General features: G+C 44.8%; 1 protein-coding gene across 3 annotated transcripts in view; it reads right to left on the bottom strand.

The window, feature by feature from the left end:
* LOC147010513 (AT-rich interactive domain-containing protein 1A-like) overlaps window positions 1-21,265 on the bottom strand; it is a 123,355-nt gene that overhangs the window by 24,936 nt on the left and 77,154 nt on the right. For all 3 annotated transcript variants that reach the window (XM_085859396.1, XM_085859394.1, XM_085859395.1), the window contains 4 exons: window positions 8,150-8,530; window positions 7,544-7,730; window positions 3,934-4,052; window positions 2,505-2,590 (listed from right to left, as the gene is read on the bottom strand). In XM_085859396.1, coding sequence (XP_085715522.1) covers window positions 2,505-2,590; window positions 3,934-4,052; window positions 7,544-7,730; window positions 8,150-8,530 — 773 coding nt within the window. The remainder of the gene's footprint in view (window positions 1-2,504; window positions 2,591-3,933; window positions 4,053-7,543; window positions 7,731-8,149; window positions 8,531-21,265) is intronic.

The following is a 21,265-nucleotide window of genomic DNA, read 5'->3' as shown; positions in this document are numbered from 1 at the left end:
CAGCCACCCTAAGTCCATGACTTCTTGCAAAGTCAAGGAACTTAGTGCTATTCTGGTTCATAGTTCCTGACCCATGGGGACCAACACATGTCTCATACCCATCCCTATCAGTTCCAGTCGATGTAATGAAATCCCCAAGACTAGACGTGCATCTCGTCTGGGGCACTGATCAACCACAGACTCGAGCGTGGCGTAGAATGTGTCCTTTACGGTGAGGTCACTCGCCTCAGTCGGAGCATAAACAGAGACCAGGGAAATGACACCGAAGGAGTGACGAATCCTTAGTCTCATAATACGCTCGTTGACCGGTGTTACCTCAATTATCATTGGAGTCAGATTATTGGACACAGCTACAGTAACTGCTTGGGAATGGTAACCATCAGAGTGACCAGACCAGTAGTCGGTGTAACAACCCACCATGATCTCGCCGCAATCCGGTCTCCGAACCACAGAGAGTGCTGCAATACTGATGTCCAAACGCTTGAGCTCAGATGATAACAGAGACAGGTGATCATCCGCTCTTCGGGATAGGACATTCCAGGCACCCACCCGAAGGGACCACCTCAGGTTAACCCAAGGAGACCGCCGTCTGGTGGATGACACCTCAGCACCACTCCGACACACCCTCCTGCAATGTTACCCCGTGGTTTCCCTCCTATCATCAAAGATTGGGGGTTCCGAAGGCTTTGCCCCAATCCCGTCATCCGGTGAGCTGCCCTGCGAAGGGAAGCTGCATAGGAGGTACTCCCACGGAGTAGGTTTTCAGATTTCTTTGTGTTTTTGTGTTTTGCGGAATGAAGGGTTTTACAGTGGCCGGAGTGCAAATCCTGCCACCAATCTCCTAATAAGAAGTAACTCAACTGCAGGAGGACGTCCGCAGACACAGTTGGGCATGAGGTATGGATAGCCATTGGCTCAGAAGGAGCTCCTCCGCCCTTTGACAGTTTTTGTTTTTAATCCTGCTGGGTGTCCATATCCAAACACCTTCCTCACCAAAAAAACCTGGTGGGGGAGACGGTTTAGTCGCCAAGAACCCGACCATGGAACAGGTGAGTACAGGTTTACATGATACCTGTAGCAAGTCACAGATCTAATCTGGCCTGACCTGATTGTCCAGTTACTGTTGACAATATCAGTTTTCTCACGTGTAGCTTTGTTTTACTGTACAATGAATGTGCCCATGACTTTCGGTATTGCTCTCATGTATCAATTACCGTTAACACTTATGGTGAGTTTAAAGATACGTTTTAACTGATATAATAGGGGAGAAAAAAAAACCCTCCATTTTATTCCACATCTCTTCCAGAGTCCCTGGAATCTACTGTCTGTCCCTTCATTCTGTGTCCCTTCATTCCCTTCCAGACCAGAAGGATTCCCTTCCAGACCAGACCAGACCTTCCAGAAGGGACCAGAGTCCCTTCATTCTGTGGGCCTGTGAATAGAGGATTCTGACTTCTTTGCAGCAGAAGAGCTGAATGCCAAACTAAATATAACCAACAGATTTAGCAACATAACCAAGGCTGAATGAGCAACAAGAGCAAGAGGAGTAGACAGTCAAGCATTTTGGAGGAGTTGCAAAGTTGGATCGGATAATCATGGGGAAAAAAAACAAAGGTGAGGATATCATCCAAGATGCTACCATGTTTGAGCATGTAAACATAAAATGCATGTTTAATTTTCTGTATTTCCTCAAAACTCAAAACGTTTAATACCGTGCTTACAAACAAAGCACAATACCCCAAAGTAAAATTGAAAAAACAAACCTCTGTACCAAATCACCTAGCCTGACACTAAACTGCTGGATACGCACAGCCAGTAGAAAGTTAGAAATAGAAGGCGAAGCACCTCTTTCCCTTCCCTTCATCTCTCCTTACTCCCCTCCCTTCTTTCTGCCCTCCTCTCCCATTCGCTCTCCTCTGCACCCCATCCCACTAAAGCAGCCCCGTGGCACGCAATGCATCAAGTTGTTTGCCTTTGCCTTCACAGTGGTAGTCAACAAAGGAGCTCGTAACTTTGCTCGGGTGTTGGAGATAACTCGTCCACTCTTTGCAAAACGCACTGTGGAATGTTTAACGGCAACCAGCAAATGCTAACAGACGGGTCCCCAGCTAGCCATGCCCGAGAAGCGCCAATCTGAGAGTTTACTGTCAGGCCAATAATTGAACCAAGGAGAGGCAGCTCTTCGGAGATTATGCTACCTCTGCCATCCTGTTGAACCCAAGCACACCGATACAGTGCAAAAAAAAACCAAAAGGTTAAGATATTATTGGATTTCGTTATTGACAGTGTATGTAACAGACAATATGCATTCACGTAACTAACTAATTTGAAGTTGCAATCCGAATTTTAACCTCTCGATATCAACTGCACTGACAACCTGTGATGAGTCCATACTTACAACTAACATACATCAGAGCGTCGACACAATCACACAATAAATTATTTACAAAGGGGATCCTGGAAGGAGAAAAGGAATGGCCAAATCGCGTCTGGTCACCACTCACCTTGCTTTTGTCGGAAGGAATCTTCTCCGCCTTGCTTTTGCCTCCCGACTGAACCACCGGAGGAACAGGTGAGACTGGTCCATGACCTGGCATACACAGTGTGCATGTTACAGTTCAAGAATTTTGGTTTTAGTCAGACTTTTCAAGGCTGATTGGTGTTAAAATACAGAAAGGTTTTCCTTCAAGTATGTAATCCAAATAAAGGGATGGGAAATTTCCCCGATTTTTGTTGTTATTGGGGTTGTAGTTGTTGTTTTGATGATGGTATCTGTTGGGGTAATATTGTTTGTTTGTTTTTTGTACACATTGTCGAGGGTCGTATGAGAGCTAACACACAATGGCGCAACATGGGTGGCAGGAGACAAGAGGGGTGGGAGTGGGAAGGACAAAACAGTGGAGAACAGACATTAGGAGATCTGTGGAAGGGAGAGGGATGGGGCGGGGAACACGGGGTATACAAGATGGATATTACAAGGACTTTCAGGAAGGAAAGCAAGGAATTTGAAAGAGGTGGGTTTGGGCTAGATTAACGGGGGTAGAAAAGATCAAGGTTTTGGATGGGGGAAGATAAGAGGTGGTGGTGAACAGCTGTTTTGAAGGCCTGGAGGGACGAATGGGATTGAACAGAGTGAAGGAGTTTATTCCAAAGGTGGGGGGAAAAAAAAACAGGTAAGAAAGAAAGAGTGAAGGTGAGCAGTGATTCGTGACTGTGTAGAACGGAAACTGTGAATTTCGTTGACAAATTGCTCCCCCCAATCACCGCTATTCCTCCCTTGGGAAAATTTTTTTTAAAGTGTTGGACTGAAACCGAAAGTACGTACAACAATCTTAATTTATTTACAGCTCGAGTTTTCAAGGCTGAATCGTGGGAAAATACAGAACGGGCCGTCGCCATTTTGATGGGCTTTCTGCTCGCTCCGATAATATGTTTTGGAGTGCAAAGACGGGCGGAATCCGATTATCTACTAAAATGGTGGCTGGAAAAGCTGTAGGTCTAACTAATTATGTTGAAAAGTGTGTCAGTTTCATTTGGATGAAGCTCAATGTCGCCACTCCTATGTACTGTTCAATTTTCACAGTCCGAGTTCATGTGACATCACAGTAAAAAAACAAAACAAAAAAAAAACACATGGAATCAAACAGAAGGATTTGTTCAAAGCAAAACATTGTGTGTTATATAGTGGTATTCGATTGTGTGCTGTGATATAGCAGGGTTAAAATCCCACACGGTGTCGATTTGAACATCGACTCGGAAGGTATTTGTACTCTGAGGAAAAGTATCACTGATGTTGCTGTTACGTTTCAAGGCCACAATATTTTTGTCTGACAAGGTGCTTCCATGAGTATTCGGCAATGGAGAAAAATAAATAAAATTACTTCAAAATGTGCAGAAGATCCCACCTCGTACACAAACGCACGCACGGCATACCTGGCATGTTGTTCACCATAGCGGGTCTACCAGGACTCATCAAGTCAGACGGGTGGGGATAACTTCCAGAGGAAAATCTCACTCCAGCATCTCCCATAACTGGTTCATAGCCCGAGGACCTGCGGAGCAGGCAGATCCAAGAAGAAAAGCAAAGACTTGCTATCACACACTATGTGGTGGTGTGCATTTGCTGAACATGAGCTTGTAAATTACATGCCTGGTACTCAAGGATGTACAATATACACTGTACGGCACTGTACAATATACTACAGAGGTCAACTTGAGTTTCCAGTCAAAATGCAAAGTACATCGTCAATACATTCCACTGGAACACAAATTTTGAAGACAAGCAACAATTGTCAAAGATTGGAATGAAGGAGGTGAGGTAAAAACTATCGAGTCGGTAAATTAAACGGGGAAAAAAGACAGTAAATTCAAGGGGTTGATCCGACTGTGGGGGGGGGGAGGGGAGACCGAGGGTCAGATCCAAGGCTGTTGGGGGGGGGGAAGACTGAGGGTCGGTTCTGAGGCTGTTGGGGGCGCGGAGAGAGAGACTGAGGGTCGGTTCTGAGGCTGTGTGGGGGGGACCGAGGGTCGGTTCCGAGGCTGTAGGGGGACCGAAGGTCAGATCCAAGGCTGTTGGGGGGAGAGAGAGACTGAGGGTCGGTTCCGAGGCTGTGGGGGGGGGGGGCGGAGAGACTGAGGGTCGGTTCCGAGGCTGTTGGGGGGAGAGAGACCGAGGGTCGGTTCCGAGGCTGTGTGGGGGGGGGCCGAGGGTCGGTTCCGAGGCTGTGGGGGGACCGAGGGTCGGTTCCGAGGCTGTGGGGGGACCGAGGGTCGGTTCCGAGGCTGTGGGGGGACCGAGGGTCGATTCCGAGGCTGTGGGGGGGACTGAGGGTCAGATCCAAGGCTGTTGGGGGGGGGGAGAGAGACTGAGGGTCAGTTCCGAGGCTGTGGGGGGTGAGTCAGTCCGAGGGTCGGTTCCGAGGCTGTTGGGGGGGGGAGACAGACCGAGGGTCGGTTCCGAGGCTGTTGGGGGGGGGGAGAGAGACCGAGGGTCGGTTCCGAGGCTGTGGGTCCTCAAATTTTTCTGGGTCCTCTTTTTTTAAAGGGAGAGTTGTCACATTTTGTTTCTGTTTCCCGAGCTCTCGATATAACTTTTTTGGCTTGTTTTCAAACTGCTGATTTTGGTTTCTTCGATTATTAGCCTAATCATCGTTCTTTTCTTTTAAAATTTTCCCTGCTATCTGTTGTATTTGGAGTTTATTCTGAGCAGCTAATGGTTCTGGTGTGTTGTTTTATATGTTATAATCCTTTTTTTTTATGTCTGATTCTCTTCATGAGCTTTGGGTTTCTGTTTCCCCTATTGAATTGTTCTATTTTTCCCGTTTCCACCCTCAGTCGGTCTCTCAACCTCAGTTTCCATCGTGGTGCTTTGTTTCTGGTCAAGTTATCAGATCGATATCCTTTGTGTCGTCGTTTGCCTGTCATTTTTTTCTTGGACATACAATGCTGCAAAACTCACATCGTTAATTACTCTTCAATTCGGTGATTGTGGGAGCATTTCAATGACTGCTTGATTTATTCTCCTCACTTGTGTTTTAAACCGTTTATTGTTGTTTATTCGGTGGAGATGAGGTCTTTGCCTGTGTGTTATTAATTTAATTTCCTCAATTTTATTAGCCAGTTCATATTCTGACCTATACTGTTCATTGTAAACCTCCTAGTCCTCTTCTTCATTCTGTTGTCCATTGTTCTCCCCCTCATTGTGATCTGTCCTTGTTGCGATTAGTCGTTCTGTTTGCAAAGGTGATGTTTGATCGAGTTCATGACTTCAGGTAAATCGATCTCTCGGTGTGCTGCTGCAGCACCTCCTCCTGTCATTCTCTGGTCCTGTTGTGGGTTTTAAAGTCCTGTTTCCTGATTCAATTCTACATTCTGTTGTCCATCTTCTGTTTCTGTCATTGTGACGAAACCCAAAATCCCATCCGTTTCTGGTTTCCTCTCCCATTCTACCCTCTGTACAGCATCAGCAAGCTCTGTTGGCTGTCCTTTTCCTTTGGGAGTTTGTGTCCTGGGAATCTCATCCCGAACGTATGTCCCGTCATTCAATCGTGGCATTGGTGGTAGGTCCCCATTTATCGGTGACCAGTCATTTCTTATTGACTCTTCAGTTTTTTCGTCTCTTATTCTTAATTCATCCTCTGTGAATGTTTTTTGTTCGAGGACATTGTTTTTCTTTGTGTTTAGTGCTGCCCTATTAAAATTACCTTCATCAAGGCATAGTCTTCAGATTATCTGTTCCTCGGTGTTTGCACTTTCTTTCCTCGCACCTTTTCATCTGGCGTATTCCATTGCCCATAGTAACATCCATTTTTCTTTCCTTGTCCAAATGTTCTTTTTCATCCTGACTCGCTCTTCTTGGGTCATCTGATTTATGTCTTCAATTGCTTGATGGCTTGTTTTGTCAGTTATCTCCTTTATTTTTTTTCCTGGGTCAAGTATCTGTGGATCATTGAAGCTACTGCGGTGAATTTTTTTTTTCGTGGAACTCTTTCGGCCTTGGTTGCCAGCTTTGTTTGTTTCAATCGATTCATGAATCTTTCTCGTTTGTCACTACTCCCCCATGCTTCAAGCGCAGAATACGCTTTGCAATGGAGGATCATTTCCTTCTCTAAGCTCCAGCTCTGGTCCCCCGAGAGGCCGTAGGGCCTCGGCTGCTTGACAGGGGTCACCGATGGCACTCAGAGGAGTCGTGCCAAGAAGGTATATGGCAGGGTTGTGTATCTGCTTGTTCGCTTTCTCCTCACTGGTTCACTCAAATAGCTTACCGTCGCTCGGAATCGCACACAGGGGAGGTATCCACAACGAAACCCCCTCTTTCCTGTTAGATTTCATTTAAGAGGGGGAAAACACCAGCAGCAGGGTTGAAGGACAAAATAGAGGGAGACTTGGACAAATAAGGAATGTGGCGAAGAAAGAGGGGTAGGAGAGAATAAGAAAGATACAGAAGCAAACTTTCAGGAAAAAACTAGAAATTTGGAATGAGGTGGACTTGCGGGTGCAGGAGGGTTAACGGGGGTAGAAAAGATCATGGTTATGTTGGAATGGTGGTGAACATCTCTCTAAAAGACATGGAGGGAGGAATTAAATTGAAGAGAATGTGGAAGTTGATTCCACAGGTAGGGGAAAAAAAAGAGGAGTGAATGAATGCAGATGAGCGGTGGTTCTGGATTTTTGAAATAGGGGTTACATGATTGTGGCTCGAAAGATATCGCATTTTTGACCAAAATTGAAAAAAAAATGCCTCTTCTTGTTATTTGGGCTTCTGACTCCTACTCTAAGCCAATGTGTAGCAGGAAATGTCTGTCCAATGCCAGCCTTGCTAAGGGCGGCATTGAGATTTGGAAATGCACTGTCAAAATCACTAGCAAACCATGGACCCCTTTGTCAAATTGGAAAGCATATTGACTGCACAATGGGAAGCTGCAACTGCTGCAAAACATCAACCATAAGCTTTGTGGAAAGCATCTGGGTGGTGCAGAAATCACTTTTAATTCCAACCCTTTTCACACACACAATATTTTAATCTCTCCTCCATCTCACCTACCTGCTATTGGGGGTACCAGGCAGACCGTTGACATCTGGTGCACCTCCAACACTTCCCCCATAAGGCAATCGACTGGGGCCCCTACTTGTGGGTCCAACATAGCTGATTGGCCCACTACCTTCAGAAGAAATTCCCTCCATGCCTACCCCATCAGGGTAGCCAATGTACCCAGGTGGCATATGGTTTCCTGTTGTACAGATGAAGATCAAAACAGTAAAAATGATAATGATAAACAAATGCATCAAAATGTTTTACAAAAAAGTAAATTACTCAATTACTATCATTACCATTGTCCAATGTTACCACCATACACAGTAGGTCTAGATTAAAAAAAGTAAACCTTAGTTATACACTTGGAAATGACTTCCTTTCTCATAAGACTGCCAGAGGATGAGAATCCAAAAGGGATCCGTATGATGATCAACAGACCAAATTGGTGCCCAGGCTTCCACCCTCCCCACCAAGTCACCATTACACAAAAGCTGTGTACTAGTTTACTCGTGATGCAGGTATCGGTGAAAGGGTCGAGACTAAATGAGTGCAGGAGGTTAGAGATTTGTGAACGGTGAATTAAAGCTTCGCAATTCAGGAATTGCATATACTTACCGCTACCTTGAGGGCCATACTGGCTTCCTTGTGCCACATAATGGCTGACCGGCGGTCCATACTGTGCAGCTGAATGAGGACCATACTGTGCTCCGGGCTGACCCACTTGAGGCCTGTACTGTCCACCAGCCGGTCCACCATAATGACCTGCTTGATGGCTGTATTGACTTCCTGGTACTCCGTATGGCCCCTGACTGCCATAATGCGAGCCAAACTGGCCCATGTAGGCCTGGCTTGGGAGTCGGGGTTGCTGAGTCGAAGCCTGTGGATAGGCCTGGTAGGGTGGTGGACCCGAAAAGGCCTGGGCCAATGAGGGTCGTGGTGAGAGGCCACTGGGCGCAAGGTTGTGGCCACCCTTGGACGGCACAGGCTGATTTTGGCCTGTGGAAACATGAACCATCTAAGCTCAGTTTGAAAGTAAAATCATGTTGCCAATCCCTCCCTCTCTACTCAATCCTGTTCCCAAATAAGTAAATACAAATTGCTACAACAATATACGACTACCTGGGCTATGCAAAAACATCACCAAAGACCGACCAGAAAAGCAGAAAAATATTGCAGTAATTGTTACCTCCACGACTGAAGGTGGAGCGAGGTTGTGTCTTCACGTCTGTCAGTTACTTGCAAAAATTGAAGAATCACAAGAACAGTATATTGGTTGGTCTGCTCTGTTATTGTCTGTCTGTGTCTATCGCCTGCAGGTCGCATTTTAACTCCGATCTTCACGAAACAAACTACCTGGTTGAGGTCGTCACAAGTTAGAAGTCTCTTGTTTTTGAGGTCAATCGGTCAAAAGTCAAGGTCACATACAGTCGTGGCCAAAAATATTGGCACCCTTGTGCACTTTTTTTTTTTTTTTTTTTTTTAAATAACTCACAATTTTCTCTAAAAATAAGTTGAAATTGACCAAAGTATTTTGTCTCCACAATTCTATATTTCACTGTTAATATTACAGAACCTTTGTTTTTTTTTATTCAGAACTTAATATATCCTTTTAAATGAGAAAATAAAAAGAAATGGCATTGACAAAATTATTGACACCCTGGATTTAATATTTGGAGGCACGGCATTTGGACAAAACAACTGCAGTCAAGCGCTTCCGATATCCATGAATGAGCTTCCGACACCTCTCTACTGGCAGTTTGTCCCGCTCTTCTTGCGCAAACTGCTCCAGTTCTCCCAGATTTGAAGTGTGCCTTCTCCCAACTGCTGTTTTCAGATCTCTCCACAGGTGTTCAATGGGATTTAGATCTGGACTCATTCCTCGCCACTTCAGAACAGTCCAGCGTTTTGTCTTGAACCGTTCCTGGGTGCTTTATGAAGTGCGTTTGGGGTCATCGTCCTGCTGCAAGACCCATGACCTTTGACAGAGACCCAGCTTTCTGACACTGGGTCGAACATTGCACTCCAAAATGCCTCCTTGGTAATCTCCTGCTTTCATGATGACATGCACACGGTCAAGGTACCCAGTGCCAGAGGCGGCACGGCAACCCCAAAACATTACTAAACCTCCTCCATGTTTAACTGTTGGGAAGGTGTTCTTTTATTTGAAGGATTAATTTTGTTTTCTGTAAAAAGAGATGATGTGCTTCACCAAAAAGCTTTAACTTGGTCTGATCTGTCCACAGGACATTCTCCCAGAAGGATTTTGGCTTGTTCAGGTGTATTTTTGGAAACTCCAATCAGGCTTTATGTCTCTCTCTCAGAAGTGGGGTCCTCTCCTGTGTCTCCTATCATAGAACCCCCTTTCATTGAGTTGGCACAAAGGGGGTGGGGGGGGGGGTTACACAAAGGTATAGGTTCATGGGGAATGAGAAAGCACAGCTCGTTCACAAACTATCAGAGGGTATGTGGGGAGGTTGTGGATGGGATGGGCATGCACAAGGAGGAAAGGAGAAAGAACACAAAAAAACCAGTAACAATGACCAAGAGAGAGAAACAGAATGGGAGAGAAGCAGCATATATACGAGAGATCGTGGATGTGCAAGGTTGAGCGTACAAGGTTGTGATTGGCAGTGCATTTTAGAAAACTGAAGTGAGGACACAGGGCGATGATTCCACAGTTGGGAGAATATGGGGACGAATCAATGCAAGTGGGCAACCAGTCTGGAATTTGGAAGGATAACCAGATGAGGGTTTCTCGAGGCATGTGTGCGACCTGTGGTGGTTTGGGGAGGGTTGAGGCATGAGAGGGCAGGAGGAGCAAGATCAGATGTAAGCTTGTGTAAAATAGAGAGCCCACCAACTTGAAGCTGGTGGGAGAGTGACAGACCAAGGGAATCTGCTTCCTGCCTCGAGATGCCACTGGTGTGCAAGGTTTTGTTTTTGACTGCGTCAAGAGAAGCAAGGGGGAAGCAGGAGCATCAGCCTAGATTGCAGAACAATACTCTGAGGAGCCCCAAACTGAAAGCTTTGTATACCATGATGAGCTTGGTGTGGCACAGGAATTTCTTAGCTCTGTGGAGAATACCCAGATGGTGACCGGCAGGCAACCCGCGTTGGTCAGGTGATATGATCGTTCCATGAAAGGGTATGCTAGATAGTGAGACCAAGGGGTTTCAAACTCCTTTCAGTTGTTACCTCCACCACCAAACGTGCACGGACGTTATGTTTTCACCAGTTTGTTTGTTTGGTTGTTTGTCTGTGAACGTGATATCTCAAAAAATTATGGACTGATTCGGATGAAACTTGGTGGACAGATTGGGCGTGTGACAAGGACTAATCAGTTCGATTTCGGTGAAGATCCGGATACGTGAATTATTAATTTTTAGATCCTCATGGAGGATCTCAAAGTCTTACGTTGTTTTTCTTGTGGACTTTTTTGTTTCACAGCCTTCAGTTTTCATCGAAACTTCCTGAAACTTGGCAAATATATGTAAAAATACCCTGCGCAGACGGTAACGGTCTCCGATTTTGAAAATTCCACCGAGAAAAAGAAGTTATGACGTCAAAATATCTCCGCTAATGGAAATCGCCTAAAAAAATTATCTCCGAAACGAGGCAAGCTTTTTGAATTTTGTTTGCGGGAATCGAACAGGGCATTAGCAGAGATGAATTACCACACATACGATACATCACTACGACGTCATATCAATTTTTATGACGTCATTCCTATTTTTTGACATTTTTTTGTTTCACAACCCAGAGTTTTCATCGGATCTTCGTGAAACTTGCCATGTATATGCAGAAAGCCCACGGGCAGGCGGTAACCATCTCCGATTTTGGAAATTCTTCCGAGAAAAAAAAGTTGACGTCATAATATCGCCACTAATGGAAATCGCCTAAAAAAATTATCTCCGAAACTAGGCAAGCTTTTTGAATTCTGTTTGCGGGAATCGAACAGGGCATTAGCAGAGATGAATTACCACATATACGATACATCACTACGACGTCATATCAATTTTTATGACGTCATTCCTATTTTTTGACATTTTTTGTTTCACAACCCAGAGTTTTCATCGGATCTTCGTGAAACTTGCCATGTATATGCAGAAAGCCCACGTGCAGGCAGTAACCATCTCCGATTTTGGAAATTCTTCCGAGAAAAAAAAAGTTGACGTCATAATATCACCGCTAATGGAAATCGCCGATACCATTATCTCCGAAACTCGGCAAGCTGTTAGAATTTTCTTTGCGGGAATCAAGCCGGGCATTAGCACAGATAATTTATCGCAAACCTGATACATCACAATGACGTCATATTCGTTTTTATGACGTCATCATTAAGAGGACGAGGATCTTAGCTCATTTGAGCTTGTTTAAGTGATTATTCACCGTTGAGAGACGGGGCAAAAATGATACACAGCACGACGTCTATAAGGTTATGGACAGGTCATGACAAAACTCGGTGGACAAGTTGGGGAGGTGACAAGAACAAGCCGATTAGATTTTGGTTCAGGTCCGGATGAGCATCCGGCCCATCAATGGGATACCAAAACGTATTGTTCATCCTGGCTGAGGTCTGCGCTCTACCAAGTGCTATTCTAGTTTGTTGTTGCTTTTCACACTCCTTCCAGTGGCTGTGCAGAGAAATCGATTGGATAGTTTAATTGCCGATGCTTAGAGAAAGACGGCACGGCAGCGTGCGACTAGCCTGCTTTCAATGTCATGTTCCAAGAAGCTGACAGGCGGATTATCTTGTCCAGGTCTGACGAAAGGGATTTAGCAGCAGCCAGCCTTTCACAAGAGTGATGTATTGTTCTGCACAGGGTGGAGTCTAGCAAACTGGTAAAGTTTGTTTTCAAGGGAATCAGACATCATTCATCGAGATCATCAAAGAATAATCTACGCCCTGAGACCTTGCCTTGTGGAACTCCAGCATGAAGGGAAAGGACACCATCAAAGGCGAACTGCAGTTTCTACTCATCGAGGAAATCAGAGCACTTGAGCAGGGAGCCCTGAATATTAAATGAAGACAACCTAGAAATCAAGGCTCAATGCCAGACAGTAACAAAGGCTAAAGAGATGGCCCTAAAATGTTGTCTGTGGTTCAAGGCATCCATTGACTACTGTTTCAGGAGTACCATATCAAAGGCGAAATGGCCAGGTCCAAAGTCAAACTCAATGTCAGGGTTACGACTCCTTCCGCTGCACATGCAATCATATATATTACATTTGAAATGGCTACTTAAGGCTTTTAGTTTTAGTCTGTGAAAAAATACAGAACCACCCACTGCAAGAAAGGAGTGTGTTAGTGGATACCCTGCTATCCACAGTACAAGCCAGTCAACCTTTTTTTTATTATTATTATTATTTTTTTTTTTTACAATGCCAGCCCACACCTTCAGAAGGTACCTGATCCATGGATGCATTGCTGGCTCACTGGTCTTCATCAGCATGGAGTTGACTCCTCCAGGGAGTTGAGCATACAAGCTTACATCATCCTTTTAAATGCCAAACAGTACCTCTTCACCGCAATGGTGACCATGAACCCTTGTGCCATACCAGCATTTACTACATTGTGGGAGCTATGAAACGTTGGAGCATACCGATATGCTGTCTGCATGTATGTTTGCCCGAGCAAAAGGTCATTATAATCTGGAGGCATAATCAGGTACTCAAATGCATCGCAAGAACCATAGATGCAGTGAAATGCACCCACAATGACACACCTATCCCAGCCAAGGAAAATGTGAACTACTGAAATTTTGTTAAAGCAGGTTTTTCGAAAAAAAATTAAACAATGGAAAGTAGAAGCAACCTGAAAGATCTACCTCGTGGTACAGTGTTCCGTGATGCGAATGACTGGAAAATGTGTGTGCTGATCTACCAGCAGGAATAAATTATCTGGGATTATCGCTGAGAAACGTCATAGACCAGATATTGTCCTTCCATCAGAGTCGAGCAGGCGCATCATGATTATTGAGTTAACGTCATGATTATGTTAATAATTGAGATTATTGAGGCGCATCATGGTACCATTTTTTTTTTTTGTATACCTTGGTCGAGGCTCGTATGAGAGCTAACACACAACTCACAGCAAGGAGGCATGAGACAAGAGGGGCGGGAGTGGAAGGGACAAAACATTGGGGAACAGACACATTAGGTGAACTGTGGAAGGGAGAGGGATGGGGATGGGACGGGGAACATGGCGAAGAGAAGATGGACATTACAGGGACTTTCAGGAAGGAAAGCAGGAGAATTGAAGGAAGTGGGCTTGGGTGGATTATCGGGGGTAGAAAAGATCGAGGATTTGGATGGGGGATGATAAGAGGTGATGGTGAACAGCTGTTTTGAAAGCCTGGAGGGAAGAATGGGAAAGAATAGAGTGAGGAAGTTTATTCCAAAGGCGGGAAAAAAGGGGAATGAAAGAGTGAAGATGAGCAGTGAATCGTGATTTTGGTAGTTTTACCAGAAGGGGGTTGTTGGCGGACCTTGAGCGCCCTGTGGAAATGTGGTGGGGACAAATCGCAGAGAGAGCAGGGGGGGCAAGGCTGGAGAGGAGTCGGTAGAAGACAGAAAGACCACCGACCAACCTGCGGTGATTGAGTGAGAGGCCCAAAGACTCAGCTTCATTGCGGGAGATGCCGATGATCTTAAATGCCCTGGTTTCGACAGCGTGAAGCCGAGAAAGGTGGGAGGCAGGAGCACCAGCCCAGAGGGGAAAGCAGTACTCCATCAGGCTACGGACAAAAGCTTTGTAAGTGGTCAGGAGCTCAAGAGGGCCGAGGAAGGACTTTGCACGACGGAGGATTCCCAGTCGGCGACTGGCTTTTGAGGCAAGGTTGGAAATGTGACTTTCCCAGGAAAGATCATGGCAGATAGTGAGACCCAGAAGCTTGAAAGAAAAGACTTCTCTCTTTTCATTTGAGTCTCGGATGTCGGAATCTGGCGAAGTCAAAAGAACTGGTGTCTGATAACAAAGATGCAGAGGAGGATATGCTATTGACTTCTTTAATGTGGAAATTGGAGGAAGGGGATTAGTCGGTCAGTCAGCCTATCTTGTACCTTTGTAAAAAATCTTGGCCTGGCAAGTAGAGACAGAATGCAAGTTTTGAAGGGGTGGTCGTCGGCTGCTGAAGAGGAGTTGGCGTGGCTCTGGTTTAAAAGCGGACTCCAACTGGTCATCAGAAAAACACCTGCCTGATAACCAAGTTTCCACAACTTCATTTGAACATGACTCGTTTCCAAAGAAAATGGCTCTTACCTCTCCCTCCCTCCCCAAATAACAATAATGGGAAAAAGTAAGGTGAAAAGCGGAAGTTTCAGGAATAGGTCAAAGTGAGAAACTCCCGAAAGGAAGACGTTACTTTTTTGCAGCGTGGCCACTCCCCCCCCCCCCCCCCCGAAGGAAGTTAAACACCGAAACACTCTTCAAAACGGGATCTTCCTCTGAAGACTTCCTATCGGTGAATGCTCCCAGTGGAATTTTGACATTTACATTTTTGTTTTCACTGCAATGATGATCACGAAACCTTGTGCCATACCACTATTCGCTGCAAGGTCAGATCAGGTCAGGTATGGGAGCATGCACCGGAACAGCACGTCACTGCGTCCACTTTCCGCCAGTACTCCAGGGGCCCAGACAATCCCCCAGACAGATGCCTGGCCCTTCCCCGTCTCCTTGACATGCTGCTCAACTTGCTGCAGCCACGAGGCACGTGGTCGGTCCATTGGCCTCCTCCACTCAAGAGACACCCTGACTGAGAGAATCTGGTGAGCAGGATCAGCATCAGGAAAGCCAGCCACATGTCCATACAGCCGCAGCTGATGCTCACGGACTATGCAGGTAACAAACCTCATTTGAGTCTCTCTCAGCAACCGCTCGTTGGACACAAAGTGCGACCAGCATTGCCAAGGATGCTCCGAAGAGACCTGGTACCAAAGGAATCAAGTTTCCATAACAGACCCCTGGTCAAAGTCCAAGTCTCACATCCGTAGCAAGACTGGAAGCACCAAGGACCTGAAGACTCGGACTTTCGTCCTCCCGCACAAGTACCGGCAGCGCCACACCCCATGATCCAGTGAATCTATGACTCCCCTGGCCTGACCCAGACGTCTATTGACCTCTGGCTCACAGCCAGCAGAGACATGAATGTCACTGCCAAGGTAAGTGAATCTCTCCACAACCTCAACATCCTCACCACAAACAGGTACAGACAAGACAGCAGCATCCAAGATGTCATTGAAAGCCTGGATCTTAGTTTTGACCCAGGAAACCCATAATCCCAGTGGCTCCGATTCCTCATTCAGCACCTCGAAGACCCCCAAAAGGATATCCCGAGTCTCCGCCAAGATGACTGCATCATCTGCAAAATCAAGGTCAGAGATCTTGACATTTCCAAATGATGCACCGCAGCTTGATCTCTCTGACATCCTCCCCAGAATCCAGTCCACACAAGCACTGAAAATGTGGGATCCAATACACACCTCTGATGAACTCCAGTAACAGCTGGAAATAAGTCAGACATGGTATCACCACATCTCATCGTACTCTCAGTTCCAGAATATAGTTCAGACTTCAGACTGATCAGTTTTGGTGGCACCCCACGAAGACCAAGAATCCTCCAGAGGGCATCCCGATTCACTCAATCAAACGCTTTACATCGATCAACATAGGCTGCAAGCAGCCCCTGCCGAAACTCTCGTCTGCGTTCGGTGAGGAACCAAAGAGCAAGGATACGGTCAATCGTTGACCTCTTTGGTGTAAAGCCCGACTGCTCTGGGCGCTGGTGCTCAAGCAGATGGTGGCGAACCCGATCAATAATTATCCGAACAAAGACCTTGCCCGGCATTGAGAGCAGCGTCACCCCTCGGTAGTTGTTGCAGGCCTGGCCATCACCCTGCAAGGGTTCTGACCAATCCAGGTTGCCTGCAAACATCCACCCTACTTCGACATACATTTCACGGTTTGTAAGGATTTTTGGGCATTGCCAGCCTGGCATTTAAGGCTTCCAGACCAAAAGCCAAAATGGGTGAGACCACACCTCCATCTTCCCAAAAATGCCCCCCTATCGAACCCACACCCCAGCAGTACTAGACCCATAGTTACCAGGTCATACATTATGTGAAATTGAAATCGATGAAGGACGTAACCAAACGATATATATATATATATATATATATATATATATATATATATATATATATATATATATATATATATATATATATATATATATATATATATATATATATATATATTTCTATCTCTCTCCATCTCCACAAAGCGTCGGTGACACCAAAGCCGCTTCCGAAACAAAGTTTATACGAGGTGGTTTGACATTGTCTTCCCAGCAGTAGCCGTGGTGCTGGCAACAGCTCACCTACTCTTCACGAAGGACACCGTTTTGGTGTTTAACTTCCACCAACTAATGCCGGAAGACGGCACGATCATTTAACGTCCATCCGAGGGATGGCACACACAATGATGAATCACCCTGCCTGCGAAACACCGGGATGACTTTCTAGCAGAGTCGGGATTCGGACCCTGGACAGACAGTTTCGAGGAGAGGGTGTGTACCTCCCGACCATCCTGCCGGAATCAAACAAAATAAGAATCGTCAAACCATTTTACGGCCTTTCAATTGTTCCCTTGGTTTTGTACAGTCGCTCCAATATGACATTTGCAGGATATTCAAGATGATTCTGAACACAGCTTCAGTTGTTTCAAAAGTTCCAACAATAATATATACATGTAGTTGTATTTACAGTCAGCAATGGGTTTACAGCAAATTACATGACTTTGGGATGACAATGTGCAGTATCTGAGTTCATAGATTTGTGTCCAATTCAACTGTTTAATATCCACATCGTCTTTGTATTGATCATCGATATCCTTGCTGCGGACGTCTTCTTCCTCAGAGAACATGTGATCACATTCTGCAATCCACATTCTATCTGTGGATATCTTCCTGAGAGAGCTCATCCCGTACACTTTAGCCCTGCCTCGAGGCAGCAGCAGATTTCCATTGAGAATTTTTTCCTTACAGTCACATGAAAGAAGTTCAAGAATATCATCAGGAGCGGAGCTACAATCAGGCCATTTGGTGAATATTTCACTACCTTTGACATGCTGTCCTTGCCAATGACGGGGAGGTATTTCAGGTCTTGCTTGCTATTTCAGGTCAATGAGGTCAAGTTCTTCTCTGGGTAGCAGCCAGGTAATTGGCTCGCTGTACGTGCAGTTTTATTGATGACCGGCATGGCATGGCAGCAAGGCTTCAGGTTCGACCTTGCCATCTGTTGCGAAGTGAAGCTGGTACGTGTCGGTCTCTTCTTTTTGTGTCAAAGGGAAATTGAAACCTCTGAAGCAGGTAACTTCAAAGTATGTCAAAGCTTTGATGGAACTTGGAAACAGCTGGGGATGTGCCAGATGACAAGGAATGGATGTGTGACATGTATGGATGGGAAGAGGATGCCAGATGTAAATACGCAGTAAACTGCATGAAGTCAATGAGGAACTTCAGCAAGTCTTGGATATTCATCTCTTTGCAGCGAGTGTTCTTCATCTTATTAATGACCGCGTCTCGAATGTATCCAAAATGTGGATAAGTCTCCGACGTGGCTCCTTTGAGGGATTGCCATTCCCTGGGATGGATGATGTGGTTTTATGATCCTTCCCCCAACCCACATAATTAATTCCCCTTTCATGCTGATATCATGGCCCAGTAATAGAATGAACACATCTGTATAATTTGCATGGATAATGACTCGTCTCTGTGGCTGGGATGCAAGCTTTGCATGAAGACTCACTCTGGCATCCGCTTCTTCATGTGGAGATTATGACTCTCGAGCAGATTCTACTGCAGACGAGTGGCGTCTCCAACATTCAGCACCGCATTTTAAGAAGAAAACTTGTTCTTCCAGTTTTCCCAGGAATTCACGTGTCCACCATTCACTCACAAGAAACTTCATAACTTCTGTCTTACCAGATGAGTGAAGCAGGAAGTTATACCAGGATTTTGATCAGAGAGCCTGGAATGATGTTCTGGGATGTGGTTCCAGATGTTGGGCTTGTGCTACGAGATGTCATTGCAATTTCGGCATTTCTATGGATATGTCAAGGTAGCCATCAATTACCACATGAACTAGTTTAAAGGGATTGATCATCATGCACAAATTCCTCTGTAAGCAGGACGGGAATCACTTGACCACAGGTGGTGCTCTACAGATTCCTCTCGGATTAATTGCACATAGGCCGCCTTGTCCACCCTCAACGAACATACAGTTTTACGCCTCACCTCCCTGAACAGCTCAGCTCTGTCATCAAGCCTGGCCCTGCGACTCTGGTCAATGGTGTCCAGCGTCCCTTGCGAGACAAAGTTCTTCTCCACCTGAGGGTGGGTTCCAAGACAACCACTGGCAAGATCAAGGAAGGTAGTCTTGAAGGCAACCCACAACTCTTCAGGATCCCCTGAAACACCCAGACCCCCCCAAATGTCCACTCAGCCTGTTCACAACCTCTTCAGCTACCCTCTCACTGTTGAGCATACCAACATCCAGACGAAGCTGGGATGGCACGACTCTCCTGGACTTGAGCTGCAACAACAAACCTGTGGTCTATATTGAGGAACGAAGCACTCTGGCAGACCCTGCAGTTCTGGAGCATCCTCCAGCGATGATCAACAAGCACATTGTCAATCTGCTTTGCCACATCACCAGCGTGGAACAGGAAATCGAGCGATGAGCCTGTGGATGCTGAAACCATGAACCAGCCACCCTCAATCCACAACCTCTTGCAAAGACGAGGAACTTGGTGCTACACTGGTTCACAGACCCATGGGGACCAACACACGTCATATCCATCCCTATCAGTTCCAGTCGATACATTGACATCCCCCAAGATGAGAAGAGTATCTCACCTGGAGCACTGATCAACCACAGACTCGAGCGTGGCATAGAATGCATCCTTCACAGTGAGATCACTCGCCTCAGACGGAGCATAGACAGAGACCAGGGAAATGACACCCAAGGAGTGACGAATCCTAAATCTCATTATAATACGCTCGTGGACCGGTGTTACCTCAATTATCATTGGATTCAACTAATGGGATACAGCTACAGCAACTCCTTGGGCATGATAACCATCAGAGCGACCAGACCAATAGTAGGTGTAACCACCCGCCATGATCTCGCCGCAATCCACTCTCTGAACCTCAGAGAGTGCTGCAATATCGATGTAAACAGAGACAGGTGATCATTCTCTCTGAGGGAAAGAACATTCTAGGCACCCAACCAAAGGGACCGCCTAGGTTAAGTCGAGGAGACAATCCACTTCATCAAATATATAAATCTCTCTCACAATCCACTTCATCAAATATATAAATCTCTCTGACAATCCACTTCATCAAATATATAAATCTCTCTGACAATCCACTTCATCAAATATAGAAATCTCTCTCACAATCCACTTCATCAAATATATAAATCTCTCTCACAATCCACTTCATCAAATACATAAATCTCTCTCACAATCCATTTCATCAAATATATAAATCTCTCTGACAATCCACTTCATCAAATATATAAATCTCTCTCACAATCCACTTCATCAAATATATAAATCTCTCTCACAATCCACTTCATCAAATACATAAATCTCTCTCACAATCCACTTCATCAAATACATAAATCTCTCTGACAATCCACTTCATCAAATATATAAATCTCTCTGACAATCCACTTCATCAAATATATAAATCTCTCTCACAATCCACTTCATCAAATACATAAATCTCTCTCACAATCCACTTCATCAAATATATAAATCTCTCTCACAATCCACTTCATCAAATATATAAATCTCTCTCACAATCCACTTCATCAAATACATAAATCTCTCTGACAATCCACTTCATCAAATATATAAATCTCTCTGACAATCCACTTCATCAAATATATAAATCTCTCTCACAATCCACTTCATCAAATACATAAATATCTCTCACAATCCACTTCATCAAATACATAAATCTCTCTCACAATCCACTTCATCAAATATATAAATCTCTCTCACAATCCACTTCATCAAATATATAAATCTCTCTCACAATCCACTTCATCAAATATATAAATCTCTCTCACAATCCACTTCATCAAATACATAAATCTCTCTCACAATCCACTTCATCAAATATATAAATCTCTCTCACAATCCACTTCATCAAATATATAAATCTCTCTCATAATCCACTTCATCAAATATATAAATCTCTCTCACAATCCACTTCATTAAATATATAAATCTCTCTCACAATCCACTTCATTAAATATATAAATCTCTCTCACAATCCACTTCATCAAATATATAAATCTCTCTCACAATCCACTTCATCAAATATATAAATCTCTCTCACAATCCACTTCATCAAATACATAAATCTCTCTCACAATCCACTTCATCAAATATATAAATCTCTCTCACAATCCACTTCATCAAATATATAAATCTCTCTCACAATCCACTTCATCAAATATATAAATCTCTCTCACAATCCACTTCATCAAATATATAAATCTCTCTCACAATCCACTTCATCAAATATATAAATCTCTCTCACAATCCACTTCATCAAATACATAAATCTCTCTCACAATCCATTTCATCAAATATATAAATCTCTCTGACAATCCACTTCATCAAATATATAAATCTCTCTCACAATCCACTTCATC

The sequence above is a fragment of the Eptatretus burgeri genome, chromosome 16 (genome assembly GCF_056783735.1).
Source record: "Eptatretus burgeri isolate ZD-2024b chromosome 16, Ebu_testis_v1, whole genome shotgun sequence".
NCBI classification, from domain to species: Eukaryota; Metazoa; Chordata; class Myxini; order Myxiniformes; family Myxinidae; genus Eptatretus; species Eptatretus burgeri.
This window is presented reverse-complemented; position numbering and strand designations above follow the sequence as displayed.